The sequence below is a fragment of the Pan troglodytes genome, chromosome 4 (genome assembly GCF_028858775.2).
Source record: "Pan troglodytes isolate AG18354 chromosome 4, NHGRI_mPanTro3-v2.0_pri, whole genome shotgun sequence".
Classification (NCBI taxonomy): domain Eukaryota; kingdom Metazoa; phylum Chordata; class Mammalia; order Primates; family Hominidae; genus Pan; species Pan troglodytes.
Window position 1 is genome coordinate 134,731,843 of NC_072402.2, and position 15,401 is coordinate 134,747,243.

General features: G+C 43.7%; 1 protein-coding gene across 1 annotated transcript in view; it reads right to left on the minus strand.

The window, feature by feature from the left end:
* Positions 1 to 15,401, minus strand: part of SPOCK1 (SPARC (osteonectin), cwcv and kazal like domains proteoglycan 1) — a 517,939-nt gene that overhangs the window by 15,422 nt on the left and 487,116 nt on the right. Inside the window, exon 7 of the mRNA XM_517947.9 lies at positions 1,920 to 2,036. Coding sequence (XP_517947.4) covers positions 1,920 to 2,036 — 117 coding nt within the window. The remainder of the gene's footprint in view (positions 1 to 1,919; positions 2,037 to 15,401) is intronic.

Here is a 15,401-nt window from a genome sequence, read left to right on the forward strand (position 1 = left end):
TCTTTTTTTTTTTCCAGAAGAGAGGCTACGGGACATAACGTGGCCCCTTCTTTGATCGAATGTCATGATTGTCAATAGTCTTTGATGATGCTGTCCTCAGGGGCTGCTGAATGAGAGGAGATAATTTACTTTGGCACTACACAGCTCTACACTTTTGTAAACAATATTTTACATACATCAATTTTATAGGATATCGATATTTTAATACATATGGCAAGAGGAGTTTACTGCTGACTGGTCGGCAAAAAGAAGTGCCAATCTGGTTGGGCAGTAGTCAAAAAGTCAAGCGCAGCCCACCCTACCACTACTAGAAAAGGAGTGCCTGCATCTTGACATCTGTGGTTGCCTGTCATGCAGGAGAAAGGAGAGCAGCCCTTCTAGTTGGCCCCAAGAGTGCAGGGACCAAGCAGGGTTCCAGGGCTTCCCCTTCAGAACTCCTAGACTCAAATGCCGCTCACTCCTCTGGCCTTCTGGGCTAACCAACATCATGCTTTAACATTCCCTTCACTCCAGTTGCTTCAGGATATCAAACCTAAAAGCCTCTTAGGGGACTCAATTTGCTTTTGGGCAAAGGCAGGTCTTCTGGAGAAATCTCCAGAGACTGGAGGCTGCAAGCAGCTGCTCTCCTCACATCAATCTGCTCTTTGTTGAAAGGTTGTTCAGAAAACCCAAGGGTCAGGCTGCTCCTAGAGGATCCAGGGGAAAAAAATCTTATTTTGCTTTTCCAACAGACCCAACCACCAAGAACCACTTTGGAGACACTTAAATGCAATTTTTTTCTTAAGGTAAAAGATCCCAACTACTAAAATAATTAATTGTCCCCTGGATTGATGTTCTCCACTGATATCTCTAGAAGGCTATGAGCAGCCAAAAATAACTAAAAATTAAGAAGATCATTTTTGTTTTGGCTGAAAACCAGATGCTAGTCAAACTCGGGATCTCAACAGTTGCTACTCTAACTTCTTACCTACTGCATTCAATCCAGGAGCATTACTTTCAGAAATTCCAGACAAGTAGGGGATCAGGTGAAATGCTGTTTTAAATGATGTGTTTTTATATTTTGACCAAATAATATCAGAATGTCTACATAGAGAAGGCTGTGGCCAAACTACATATATCAAATAATTGTGTTTAGTAATCTATTCTGTGCTCATTGGCCACAGTGTGGAGAAGCCTATCCCTAACTGCCTTTGAATTAAAGGCATCAAAGAGACTCCATTGATGTGCAAATGTGAGGACCCACTCTGAGTGTTCTCTGCAGCTTATGACAAAGCTGAGTATGGTCTCTGCCAACTCAGCACCTGATGCTGGCGGGAGGCTCCTTGAGCAATCTGCATGTTATGGATGGGGAGAGGGGACACCTGTCTGGGAGTTTCTGTGGAAGACAATATGCAGTCTGACTATTGTACAAAAAGACAGCACCAAAGATGTTTGCTACAGTGTTACTTCTATTAGCCTAACATTGGCAACAACCTCAGTGTCCCAAAATAAAGATCAAATTAAGTAAACTGTTGTCTCCATAAACTGGGATTCTGTGTAGCTATCAGAAAGCAGAATACTATTCACAACATGAAAAGATAGTCACATTTCTACATGGTAAAAGATCATAAAACAGTCTGGAAAGTATGATCCAAACTTTGTAATTATACACACACACGCTGTTTCATATATGACACCAAAAAAAACCTCAAAGTATGTACCACAGCATGCTTACGGTCATTAAAATGGTGAGATCATATATTTTTTTCAAAATGCCTATACTAAACATTTTTTAATCCAACTTTTTTTTGAGATTGGGACATATTTAAAGTCAAAGTATATATTTAATGTAGTGGGTGTTTTTCACCCCCAAATGATATTGCTAACCCTAAATCAATGCCTAATAAATTGAGGAAATATGATATTTAAAATGGTCTTACTGGCTTGGGCTGTGTTGGAGCTGGTGGGCTTGATGACTCTGTTCGCATCCTCGTGGAGAGCTCCAAACCAATCCTTCAGCCGGGAGGCAAGGTTCCGCAACTCCTTGTCTGTGCAGGCTAGAGAAAAGCAAACAGAACAGACAATGGGGCTGGGGGCTTTCTGCCTTCTGTGTGCAGGGCTACTGGCAAAGCCATGTTCAAAGCAAACCTTTCTATCCAACCACGATATAACTGTTACCTCACGTGGAAAACACCCCAAAGATGCTGTTAGTACAAACAAAGAGTGGGACAAAAAGAGAGCCTAGACCCCCAGGGCAAGCAGCCTTTGTTCAGAACTTGAATTTGGATGGCCTCTGTGCTGTGAAAGCAAGCTGCGGTGGTCTCACCGTTGTGTAGCATCCTCAGAAGACAATCACAGATCACTTTTGCTAACCGCATAAAGCTTGCTCTTGCAGTTTTGCCAGAGGAGATCACATTTTCCACTAAACTCATGCCAAGAGATTAACACCCAGGCACAGCTAATGCTCTTAGAGAGAGGCTGCCTAGGACACCAAAAGATCCTATTAATAGCAGACTCCTAATTTTGTCTTAGCCCAAGGTTTGGATTTGGGGATTGGGCCTATTTTGCTAGCCTTCCAGTGGTCTCATTCTTGACTTTCCACTGTAAACAGATGGATGCCTTCTCCATGAAACAGTCCTTTCAGCCCATCTATAACTATTTAGTCATTTCTTAGGGTAAGACAGAATCACTGGGGCAGACAGATACTCCTGAGAACAAGAAAATCCAGACAGACGGATGGGTGGGCAGGTGAGTAGGTAGGTGCAAGCTATTTGAAGGTCTTGTAGAATGCTAAAACTTGAGGAAAGAAATCCCAAAGGAATAAAAATGGTGCAGAGAAGGGAGTTGACTTTACCTAGCCCCTCCCTCTTCCCTCAGGGCATACGCTAATTCTTGGTACTGAGAAAACCTGCAAAGGGTCCAAGCAGTAGGCTGCTACCAAGACCTAGAGAACCCAGCAATGCATTTGGGCTCTTTAGTAACTGGAGAGACAGAAATTAAAGATCTGAGGAGTCAAAATTCCAATGAGTAAAATGGGGCAAAGAACAGAGCCCCACATCTGTAACTTCTCCCATATTCTAAAGCTACAGGAGCACATTGCTAAGGAGTTAAGCAGAAATGCTGTTACAAGGCACAGCCAAGTTCTGAATATCTCATGGTGCTGAAGAGACACAGATTAGGGCTCAGAACCTACCAGTGCAGAGGGAGCCTGGGGGAATCCCTGGGGTCTTCACTGGAAGCCATAGGGACAGTGATGAAAAAGAGTAGACACAGCCTCACCAAAACTCCAAGTTAGCCTTCAACCAACGCAGGACCTGATTGAATTAAGGTGATCAGCCCCCATCGGCCTGCCTTGCAAAAGACTAGGTGAAACTTCTCCAGAAGAAAATACCATGCAGATCCTCTCCTCATTTTTATCATCCACATGTGCTTATCAGGCAAGCCCATTTCTCACCCTAAGGCTTGATGGAGAACCGAGCTTCCCAGAGCTCAGGCAGAAAAGGTCTTTCCCCACCCTCCATATTAGAGGAGAGGTGACCAGGCCCTGACTGGGTCTCTGCAACCTGGGGACTCTCATTTACGACACTGCCTTCTGTCCAGGTAGGATCCAGACTCTACACTCTGCAAAGCATGGAATGAATGCGTGTCCAGTGTTTATATCCCAGTTTTTAATGACCTTAAAACACTGCCTTGCTTTTAATAACCAGGGTTTGGCTGTATTTTAAAACACCAGCCAGGAAACAACACTGAGAAATGTCTCGACAGGGAGCAAAGAATAACTTCTCAGGAGTCGCGCTGGCTGGAATGAATCCCAGCTTTGCCACTCACTGGCTGGGTGACCTGAGACAAGTCAGCCTCCAGCACCTCGGCTTCCTTATCTGTAAAACTTCGGATAATATGGTTATATAAGTATAAATCAGACAATGTATATAAAGTTCTTAGCAAAGTACATGATATATGGTAATTACTTAGTATGTGCCACCTATGATTTTGATTATTATTACTATTGCTATTTTTAAACTGAACATTTATAGGTAACATTAGGGCTGGCATCACAGCATTCAGAAAGCCAACAACAAATCCACCTACACACAACTGGCTTTAGCCACATAAAATAGTTGCTTGTGTTATCTAGTAAGCTGCAATTAGCCATATATGGCTATTTACATTAATTAAAATTTAGGCCAGGTGCGGTGGCTCACGCCTGTAATCCCAGCACTTTGAGAGGCAGTGGATCACCTGAGGTCAGAAGGTTGAGACCAGCCTGGCCAACATGGTGAAAACCTGTCTCTGCTCAAAATACAAAATTAGCCAGTCATGGTGGTGCATGCCTGTGATCCCAACTACTTGGAAGGCTGACACAGGAGAATCACTTGAACCTGGGAGGCGGAGGTTGCGGTGAGCTGAGATTGTGCCAGTACACTCCAGCCTGGGCAAAAAGAGCAGAAACTCAGTCTCAAAAATCAAAATTTTAAAAATCTAATAGATAGTTCCTCAGTTGCACCACTGCATTCAACAGCCCCACACAGCTAGTGACCTCCACACTGGACAGCACAGATGCAGAATCTTCCCACCGCAACAGGGTGTCGTGCTGGGCAGCACTGAATCAGGTTAGCGATCATTTTGGGCTAACTTTCTGGAGCATCATCATGATATTCTGCCATCCAAGTTTGTTCCCGTACTTCTCCCCTTCAACTGTTTAAGATGAGCTGAGAAAGAAGATAAGCCCCCACAAGCCAGGAACCAGCATCTCTTGCTAAGCCATGCTCCCAAATAGCAGGGAAGGTAGTTGTTTAGTTGTTATGAAGGTGGAGAATCCTGGCTTAGCCCAGGTGCCAAGGCAGATCCTCAGGAGCAGGCCCAGGCCCTCCCGACACATTTATTGGATCCAACTCAGAACCTCGGGGCCCTAGGTTTTCACTTTTCTGACACTGCCCTGCTCTAAGCAGGAGAGAATGTGGCCTGTTTTTCTGAGGGAAATAGGTTGTGCACTCCGTAGTCAATTTTACATTTGAAAATGGGAAACTAATAGCCTCTATTTTTTCTCTATTGCCACGCGCACCATCTATTCTAAATGTTCTCTGAACAGAGAAAATTGCCAAGTCAACATGCAGAGGAAATCTCATGCTTCAAGATGAATTAGTCAGTCGTGTTTAACTAAACCCTGACAGATGTGCAGGTAATCTGTATCCTTACAAGACTGCTGGATTTTCCACAGGCTCCCCAAAGTACACAAGTCTTGGATGTCTGATGGGATCAGGCACTGAAATCCTGAAAGAATGAATCTGTCACTCAGGGACAAGTCCACTAGCAGGGAGCCACTGGTGTGGGTCGAGAGAGATCAGAAACCCGAAATGGAAAGAGGAGGCTCTCAGTTACTGGGCCCTGTTCACTCACAAGGTCTTCAACCAAATGGTCTGTATGAGAAGAAAGTCAGGCACAGGTTGCCTGGAGCTTGATACATCCCAAAGAAGGAAATAATCAAAGGCAACAGCCTGCAGAGGGCTATTTGTTCAAATTTGGTATTCTAGCCACAACACACAGGCTGGTGATGGGAGAAAAGTGCCTGCCTTTTAAGGTGCTCATCATCGCCCCCAATAAAGGTGTGAACAGGGGACTGAAGCTTTCAGAAGTGGGGACCCAGAGGATACATCCCACACACTTAGTACATTCCTAGGGAAAAGTAATGTTCGTGGGGTGAAAAATATAGTCATATATCCCCCTACTATTCTGGTGCCATTCTGGCATTCTACCCTGTGGCAATCCCGGCAATTTCTGGAGAGGGGTCCTGGCGAGAGGAGCAGGGCACTTGGGCTACCAGCATCAGACTCTTCAGAGGAAAAGACAGTGCTTTCTTGGGAGAGGATTTGGATTAATCACGAAGACCAAGACCTGCTTTCTTGTGCTCTCCTCACCCTCCTGGATGGACACGTGCCAGCTAGCCCTCTAATTCTCCCATTTTCAATTACATTCCCTCCCGCCCTCCATCCTGGTTTCAACTTGCTTTTCATTGCTCTTGTGCTCCCAGTTTTCTTCTCAGCATCTTACTGAGAGGTGAAGCCAGCTAGACTTCCTGGGTCGAGTGGGGGACTCAGAGAACTTTTCTGTCTTACAAGAGGATTATAAAATGCACCAATCAGTGCTCTGTAGCTAGCAAGGGGATTGTAAAATGCACCAATCAGTGCTCTGTAAAAATGTACCAATCAGCACTCTGTAGCTAGCAAGAGGACTGTAAAATGCACCAATTGGCAGGATCCTAAAAGTAGCCAATCACAGGGAGGATTGAAAAAAGGACACTCCGATAGGACAGAAATGGAACATGGGCGGGGACAAATAAAGGAATAAAAGCTGGCCACCCCAGCCAGCAGCGGCAACCCTCTCGGTTCCCCTTCCACACTGTGGAAACTTTGTTCTTTTGCTCTTAACAATAAACCTTGCTACCTCTTACTCTTTGGGTCTGTGCCATCTTTAAGAGCAGTAACACTCACTGCAAAGGTCCACGGCTTCATTCTTGAAGTCAGTGAGACCATGAGCCCACTGGAAAGAACCAACTCCAGACACACTACTTCTCAATGATGTTTCCCCATTTACCCTACTGTTTCTACAGGTTATGACGTATCATTTTTACACAATCTCCATCTGCTCCAATGGGCTGGTGTGTGAGCCACGTCTCTGGGATCCACTCCCCAGCCTCATATCTGCTTCTTCCCATAGTCAGAAAATGGTACCAGCAGATACTCATATATTCTCAGGGCAAACACTTGGGAATTGTCCTGGTTCACAGTGAAAAAGTTCACTGCTTCTTATCTCCACTGCCTCTATTCTAGTCTCCAATGCCACCACTACCTCCCACCAAGACAACTGGAACAGGCTCCTAATTGGTCTCCCATCTTGCCCCCTCCCTCCCCCGCCATGTTCCCTTCTCCATCCAGCAGCCAAAGTGATATTTCCAAAACGGACATTTGATCAAGTCACTCTCCTGTTTGAGACACTTCAGAGGCTCCCAGTTATTCTGTAGGTTAAGTCTAAACTCCATAATGTGAGCTAAATGGCCTGCAGGACACACTCACTGAAAAACCAAATCTCTCTTCTGTATCTGCTCCTCCTCAACCTTCATGCTCTGGCCTTACTGCCCCTCCGACATGCTCTTCTATTGGGAAACAAACACCTCTTCCCACTGCCTTGCTAATGCCAATTCCTCCATCAGATCTTGGCTTTAAAGTGACATTTTCTTAGAAGACGTCCCTAATCCTCAAACTTGAGATTTCTCTTTTCTATGCTCCCAATGCCTTGTTTCTCTGATAGCATTCATAACACCCATCTCGTTCAGTGCCCATTTCTCCCCTAGATCATAGCAACATAAAACATGCCCTGACTCTGCCCAGCACTGGGGACCCAGCATCTAACCCAGTCAGTTCCTGGCATGAAGAAAGTTCTCAATACACACCTATTGACTGAATAGAATCACCCTTTTACTGCCTTTTGTAAACTTCAATTTTTCCATCTGCAAAATGGTGTAATAAAGCTTAGCTCATAGCATCACTACATGGAATAAGATGAGACAATATTAGTAAAACATAGCTCACAGCTACTGGCATATAGCAGGAACTCAATAAATTTATGTTCCCCTTCTCATATCCCAACTGTCTGCATAATATGTTAGAATTGTATTGTTGTGCGTTTTTTAAGCCTGAGGAGATGCTTGTGATATAAAGAATAACATCTCTCCTTATTTTATACATGGGTCAGTAGAAGTCCAAGAAATACAGGTTGCAATATCTGTCTGCTGTGGATAAGTTCCAGGATTGGGAGATTGGTCTGACTTCCCCACACCCGTATTCTTAGCACTTGCTCTAAGGTACTATGTAGTCGTTGTTCAAAAATATATTTATCACTAAGTATATTTTAAATGAATGAACAATAGATCACAGACTCCCAATGTCAAACAGCTATTAAGTGGAAGAGACAGGATTTGAATCAGGCTGTCATCTTGCTGGGCCATCCCCACGTGCAGGACTTACTTCCTGGATATATTGGTCTTGTGGGCAGCCAATACTAACCTAACAATTAATATACTTGGTCCATACTCTGGGTTGAAAAAAATCAAAATATCAGGCCTTGCCTTGTGTAGGAAACTCTGCCAATGATGCAGGTGAGGTAGCTAGCTGAGCAATATAGGATGGAGGGAGAGCAAGTAGGCTCTCGCCTTTGTTAGCTTTGGTGTGAGAACAATGGTCTTTTGGAAGAACTGCGAACAGCCTGCTGCCTGTGTCACATGTGTGGCCACTGGGGCTTCATTAGAGAAAGGTATAGTGCCATTGCACATTACTCCAAAATGTGGAAAAAGACAGCTCTCTCCCCCAGGAAAGCACAGCACTCAGGCAGAGAAGGGCCCAGGTAATTTGGTGCTCTCCCAGTGGACTTTTCCTGTCTGTTTGGAAAATATGAACAAAATGCAAAGAGCAAGTGTAAATAAGGCACGTTCAGTCTCCATGGAAAGTACATAGCCCTGGGAAGAAAACGTGATCGCTCTCCACCTGGCCACCTTTGCCCCCTCCACCCAAGGCATGGAGCTTTATAGGGCTTTAAGCTAGACTGGATTTGAATGCAGACAGTGTTCAAACATAGCTTGGAGTGCAGCATGAGGAACGCAGCTGATGGGAGGGAGAAGGAGGCATTGTTGTCAATACTGTAGGACAGAGAAGCTGCTCCAGGGTTACCGTAGCCTTGGTGGGGTTGTAAGGGGGAAGGGGAGCTCTAAGTTATTAGTATTTGCTTATGTGGCAGTTAGACTCCCCAGGCAGTAGTCTTTGGAGGAAAGAAGGGTTGCTTCTTACCTAGATGAGTGTCAGTAGTCTGGCTCTGCCTGTACCCTGGGACCCCATTGTCCCCTTCTCTCTGGCCCCTGTGTCCTCCCTCAGACAAAACCAGGGACTAGTGAAGAGCTGGTGAGGAAGTTTCAAAATAGGTAATGGTTTTGAAAGTGGAGAGGTAGGAGCTAGGAAATCCAAGCGTCTTTGAAAAATGCTCCCAAAGGCTATAACTGGCGTTCCACGCTGGTCTCAGCTCATTGATGACTTCAAGGGCTGAATGACAGTCTGAAAAGCCCTTTCTGAGGATTTGACAAAAAAGGGGAAGACAAGGAAACAATCAGTGGGATAAAAAACATTTGGGAGATGAGATAAAAAATGGAAAGGGAGACAGAGGATAGAAATCCTTTATCCAAAGCTATAGTGTTACTATCTAATAGAGTAAGAAGTGGCGAGCAAGTGTGAGTGAGCGTGTCTCTGTTAGAAATCCTAACTGAAGCCACATTTGAACACCCAATTGGGGATGTCCGAAAATGGCAAATCTGACACACAGGCATCACAGGATAGCTGTAAACCTCTGTTGGGGAACCAATTACTGGTATATTCTTGTAATGCATGAAATCTTTCAGCTAAAGAACCAAAGGATAAAAATAACCCTACCCCACTCCTCCCCTTCTGTCACAGGACCAGCCCCCCTCTCTCAGGCCAACCTCACCAATGCGATCTCAGGGCTCTAGCAGAAGCAAATATGAAGACAATCAGAATTTAATTTAAACTTTAGCGCCTCCAAAGGTGATTAAGGAGTTGGGCGAGACTCAAGTTCTCTTTGGGAGCAGGCTGGGAGGCCTCTCAGAAATGGAGACCTGATGCTGATTCTTTCAAACTAATCTCCTTCAGCCCTCCTAGGTGCTGTTGTGAATAATTACTTAATCAGAGCAGCCCTGGATCAATGTGCTCAGAGTGTTTGCAATTAGTAGCTCCTGTAGAAGGTCCAGCTGAGCCTTCCTTAGAGCAGTGATGAGTTGAGATGAAATAACACTTTCCAGAGTCTGGGCTCAAGCAAACACAAGGGTGCCTTCCTGAACTGCCTTGCCTGGGTTGGGTCTCTTCCCTCCATCATGGCATTCTCAGGCTGCTGGAAGCCTTCAGCAGCAAGTGTCTGTCTCCCAGTACAGCATGGTAGGCTCCTCCTCACCAACAGGGACCATGTCCCTCCTGTCATTCAATATCTAAGCAAACAGAACGTGCCCCAGTGCTGGAAAAATGTGTAGGAACACCAAGGAGAGGATGCTGCATGCCATGGGAGCATGAATGTGGAGAAGGAGTGAGTCTACAATTCCCTTAGGAATGTGGACCCCAATAAACTTGAATGCAAACAGGTGAAGATTGATTCTGCTTAGCACAGTCATTCTGCCTTAAAAGCTTAAAAACAGGAGAGAGAAAGTAGGCTCTGGGCTGGGCATGGTGGCTCATGCCTGTAATCCCAGCATTTTGGGAGGCCAACTCACCTGAGGTCAGGAGTTTGAGACTAACCTGGCCAACATGGTGAAACCCCGTCTCTACTAAAAATACAAAAATTATCTGGGCTTGGTGGCAGGCGCCTGTAATCCCAGCTACTCTGGAGGCTGAGGTTCCAGTGAGCCGAGATCACGCCACTGCACTCTAGCCTAGAAGACAGAGTGAAACTCCGCCTCAAAAAATAAATAAATGAAACATAAAAACAAAAAGTAGGCTCTGGAGTCAGGGCTGAACGCAGATCCCAGTGGTGCCATCCTCGCTGAGACTACGGACAGGTTACTTTTTAATCTTCAGTTTCCTCATCTCTAGAATGAAGGTGATAACAGAACTAGTATTAGGACCACGAGGAGAATGAAACTATAATAGAATGCACTTAAGCACTCAGCTCCAGGCTTGCCATGTGGTAGCACCAGGCCACACTCAGTAGCTGTCGGCTGTGATCTGATTTGTGTTTGTCGACACAGAGCAGCATGGTGATCCACCAAATAGAAAAGTATAGGAATCAAGATCATGCATGTGATGTTTTCACAGGAAATGACCACAGGAAGCCATCCAGCAAGATAGGAATCTCTTCTATTGCTTTTCAGAGAAGGTGGCTGATATCTCCCAGGTCCTACGGATGGTAAACGGCAAAACTGAATTCAAGCCCAGCTCTCTCAACTAGAGTTTCACTCATCTGCTCATCTATGACAACCCCATTCTCCCCAAGAAAATACCTCCTCCACAAGATACAGACCATGCACTTGAGTGCAAGGTTGGGACCGACACTCCCTCAGACTTCCAGTTCTCACAACCCTCAGTGTACAAGTTGTTGCTCTTCACGCAAGCCCTTGCTCTTCTCTGATCCCCTGCTTTTTCATCTGTAAAATGGGAATAATGTTTGTGGTGAGGATTTTGCTTTCAAATACTGACAGGCAGCCACTATTTCTTCTCTTCAAAGGAGCTTCAGGGGCTGGGAGCACTTACCCTTGAGAGGCTGATAGATAATAAGCTCCTTGCCATAAGCAGTTTTGTAATAGAAAACACAATAGGAGCTTACTGAAGGGATTTAAAAAATATATACAAGGTGAATTGCCTTTCTAATTGGAGATCATCTAACAGAGATCTTTGAGCCAGGTTATGCCTGCTCAAATTAAATTGCATTATATGTAATTCCAGCTTTTACTTTTCACTGCCTAAAACATCAATATATATGCGTGTTCTCTTATCCTTAGAGAATGCGTCATTTTATGTAAAAACAGGCATGAGCAAAGGAATTAGGTGCCATTATTCAGGAACTTGCTAATAAAGTCTTTAAAAAGCAATCTTTGGAAGAGTTTAAAATACTGACATTAAACTTGGAATAAGATGAGTTATACTAATTAATGGTACAATCTACAAGCAAAGATGGATAAATTTTCCTATTAAACCCATTAAGACTATTCTAGGTAAGCTGATTTGAGGAGACTTTAATGTTTCCCTTGATTCTAATGATAATCTTTCATCTGGAAAAAGAAACACATTTAGAACTTGCATAATAACATCTGTAAATGTGCATTAGTGGAGTAACGCTTATTTTTTTTTTCTCCCTGAATAATCTAGATCAGGGAAGTTAGCTAGATGAAATAAGCTTTTAAAGCTTCTGATAAAATCCACAGCCACTTTCACACTCTGGGGCAAAAAAAAAAAAAGTTATTGGATATGCAAAATATTGGTTTAAAATGCCAAGTCTGGCTTTAGCTGTGCTCCCTAGCCAGTGGGTCAGCATTTCCCTACATGGGAGACTTGAAATCGATTAGCAGCATCATACCCAGCAGTTTTACTGAAGGATTTCATGGCCAACCAGACTTTTTAGGCCCTCAACTAATAAAGACTAAGCTGCAGAAATGACAACTGCTGTTCTCACCTAAAATCAGCAATGGCAAATGCTCTGAGATGAGGGTGTAAAACAGGCTCAACCTGGACTACTGAGAGAGCCATGGGGGAAGGGGAAGGACAGAGTCCTGGGAAAGGGGCTAGGTGATAATGCCTAATTCCTTCATGGGCCATCCCACTGTGGAGAGCCAGACTGAGTGTCTGAGAGTCATTTTGCCTTTTGTTAATGTATGAGCTCAACTGGCCAACAGCAGTCAGTGAAGGCTTCCTGGAGGAGGCAAGAATTGAACTGAGGCTCATACGCAGGGAGGACTTAGAGACATTCTAGGCAGGCCTTAGAAATAATGAGGAGCCCACTTTGAATAAAGTGATTTATTTTTAATGCTCTGCTCAAATTATATATACCATTTCTAAATCATAAATGTATATAAAATCATAAGTTGGGGCCAGGTGCAGTGGCTCATGCCTGTAGTCCCAGCACTTCAGAAGGCCCAGGAGGGTGGATCACCTGAGGCCAGGAATTCATATTAGCCTGGTCAACACGGTGAAACTGTCTCAAAATACAAAAAATTAGCCGGGCATGGTGGCACATGCCTGTAATCCCAGCTACTCAGGAGGCTGAGGCAGGAGAATCACTTGAACCTGGGAGGTGGAGGTTGCAGTGAGCCAAGATGGCACCACTGCACTCCAGCCTGGGTGACAGAATGAGACTCCGTCTCATAAATAAATAAGTCATAAGTTGTATAAATATGTATATTTGTTCTGCATATCTGTTTAAGCTATTCCACTATATTACATAATATATATGCATATATACATCTCAAGGGATGACTTCTGACAAAGGTAGCACTGCTTGTTCCAGGGCCAATATATGAACTTTTATATCTGTAAGAGGTTGTTGACAGAAGATGTCTTTTTAGGGTATATACAAGTCTCTATTTCTAATGAGCAATTTGTGTCCAGTTTGACCTGCTCAAATTCAACATCCAAATCTAGGTATTATTGAACAATTTTAATTTCTATATTTTTTCAATCCCAGAAGCATCAAAATATGCATGTATGTTTTTACACTTAAACATGAGGTAAACTTAAATTGTTATTTAATGGAGCAGAAAGCCACAAAGAATTGGTGGAGGACCAAGCCTGGGATTTGAGATCAGATCCTGAAGGTGATAGGAAGCTTAGGAGGTGTCTGGAACCTGGGAATGGCTCTTTTATTTGGGAGTGGGAGGAGAACACTGGTACACTTTCATTCACAGATTACATGGGGAGGATCAGGCATAGACTTAAAATGAATGCAGAGAACCATGAGCTCCTTTTAATTCCCCCCACTACTCCACCATTGCCCTGGTTTAGAGTGGATGGTGCCATGGGGATATGGGCTGATGGAAGGGTGGTAGCATTGACTCTTTCTTGCAACAAAGGTCCAGCAGCATCTCCAGGGGTGCCAGAGTCTAAGGTAAGATGGTGGACATTGAGCTGGAGTTGAAAATTCCCACTTGGAATTGAGGCCAGAACAGAATAATCCTGGAGATGCCTGGACCAGATGCAGCAGGACACCTGCATTAGCATGCTTCCAGTGAACAAGCTGATGAAGGAGGAAGATAGATAAATGAGGGTCTAGAGACAAACTGCCTCCTGAAACCATAAAGGTGTTTTAGGCTATTCCAAATCCTGCTTGCTTGGGTGTACGACTTACTACTCTTCTCACTCTTCAGGTCATGCAAGTCTCTCAATCATCTCCCCTTCTCCTGAGGGCATGATTAGGTATAGTGACTTGGCATGAAAAGTAGCTGGCATTCAAGCCTCAAGTGACCTCCTCTGGGCTCAGAGAGGATCGTGTGACTGGCACAGTGATGAAATGTTTGCTATTATTATTATCTCTATTTCTAGTAAAACTGCTATATTTGATCTACATTTCCTATTTAGAGATCCGTATCTAACAACACAGCATGACATAGCTAGTAATTTCTCTCTTCCCCTCCTGAATGTCATATATAAGCAACAATGTACCCAGGAAAAAAAACCTAAATTTTATTTTCAGTAAAACTAGGAGATATATCCCCAGGCTTGAACAGTACAACAGAAGCCACCCAGATGGAAGTTAAAAGGTCCAGGTGGACCAATAAAAACACAATGACCCAGCAAAAATAGACTTCCTACAGGCAAAGAGCTCCTTCTGAAGTGATAGACTTCTTGTTCAGCAAGAACTAAGGGATCTGGAAGAAGGGAGAGTGCACAGATTAAGCAGAAGCTGCACAGGAAAGTAAAATAAGGGAAGGAAGAAAAGAGCAAAATGGCCTAGAGGCAGCAGATCTGAGAGAGCGTCTACAAAATTATTCTTCTTGTAGGCAAGAGGCTTGCCATAAAGTACAACTTGGGTCTGGCAAGAAAATTAGAGACAGAGTGAGCACAGCTGATAAGAGAAACCCTCTTAGACCTGATCTGTTTCATAGAAACAGAAAAGATAGGACCATACAGAGGAGCCATTTTTATAGGGGGCCATCTGTCACTGGTAAATCCCTGAAGCAAGTGCCTTTGGAGTGTGAATCTATAAAGATAGCCTGGTTCTTCCCCTTCCAGCCACAAGGCTTCCTTTTGAATAGGTAGGCCAGTAACATCTAACTTATTCCAATAATAGCTTTTTTTTTAAAAGGGGCTGGCAAGTTGATTTTTAAAGTGAGTTACAAAAGAGCAGCATTGCATCTATGTTCTAGGTTTTGAAAAAAAAGAAAAAGAGCAAAACTTACCACAGAACACTTAGCACAAAGATGGAAAAGATGAACATGTAGATCAAGTATAAAACCATGGATTAAAATGAAACAATCACCTTTGTAAAGAAAGACAACAAAGCAGTATTCAAGAACTCAGGGGAGAGATAAGGAGTCAATGAGGAAATGGCATGGAAGCATTTAGAACCTAGGTGAAAATGAAGCCAAAGTGGAGAAGCACAAGGGAGAACAGACACTGTGGAAAAATACAAGAGAGAAGGCTGCCAGAAATGAGAAGAGTGAACAACATGAAGAGGAAATAAAGAAGGAATTACAGAAGGTTACAGAGTAACATATAGCTATAGAGAAGAGACAAAGGAAACCCTATATATGGATAACTGAAGCCTCTGAAGAAACAAAAGACAACAATGGAACACGACATAATTTAAAATACAATTCATTAAACCACTCCAGAAATAAGGGTGGAATTTACATGTTTAAAAGGCACAGCATAAGCTAGGAAAAAGGG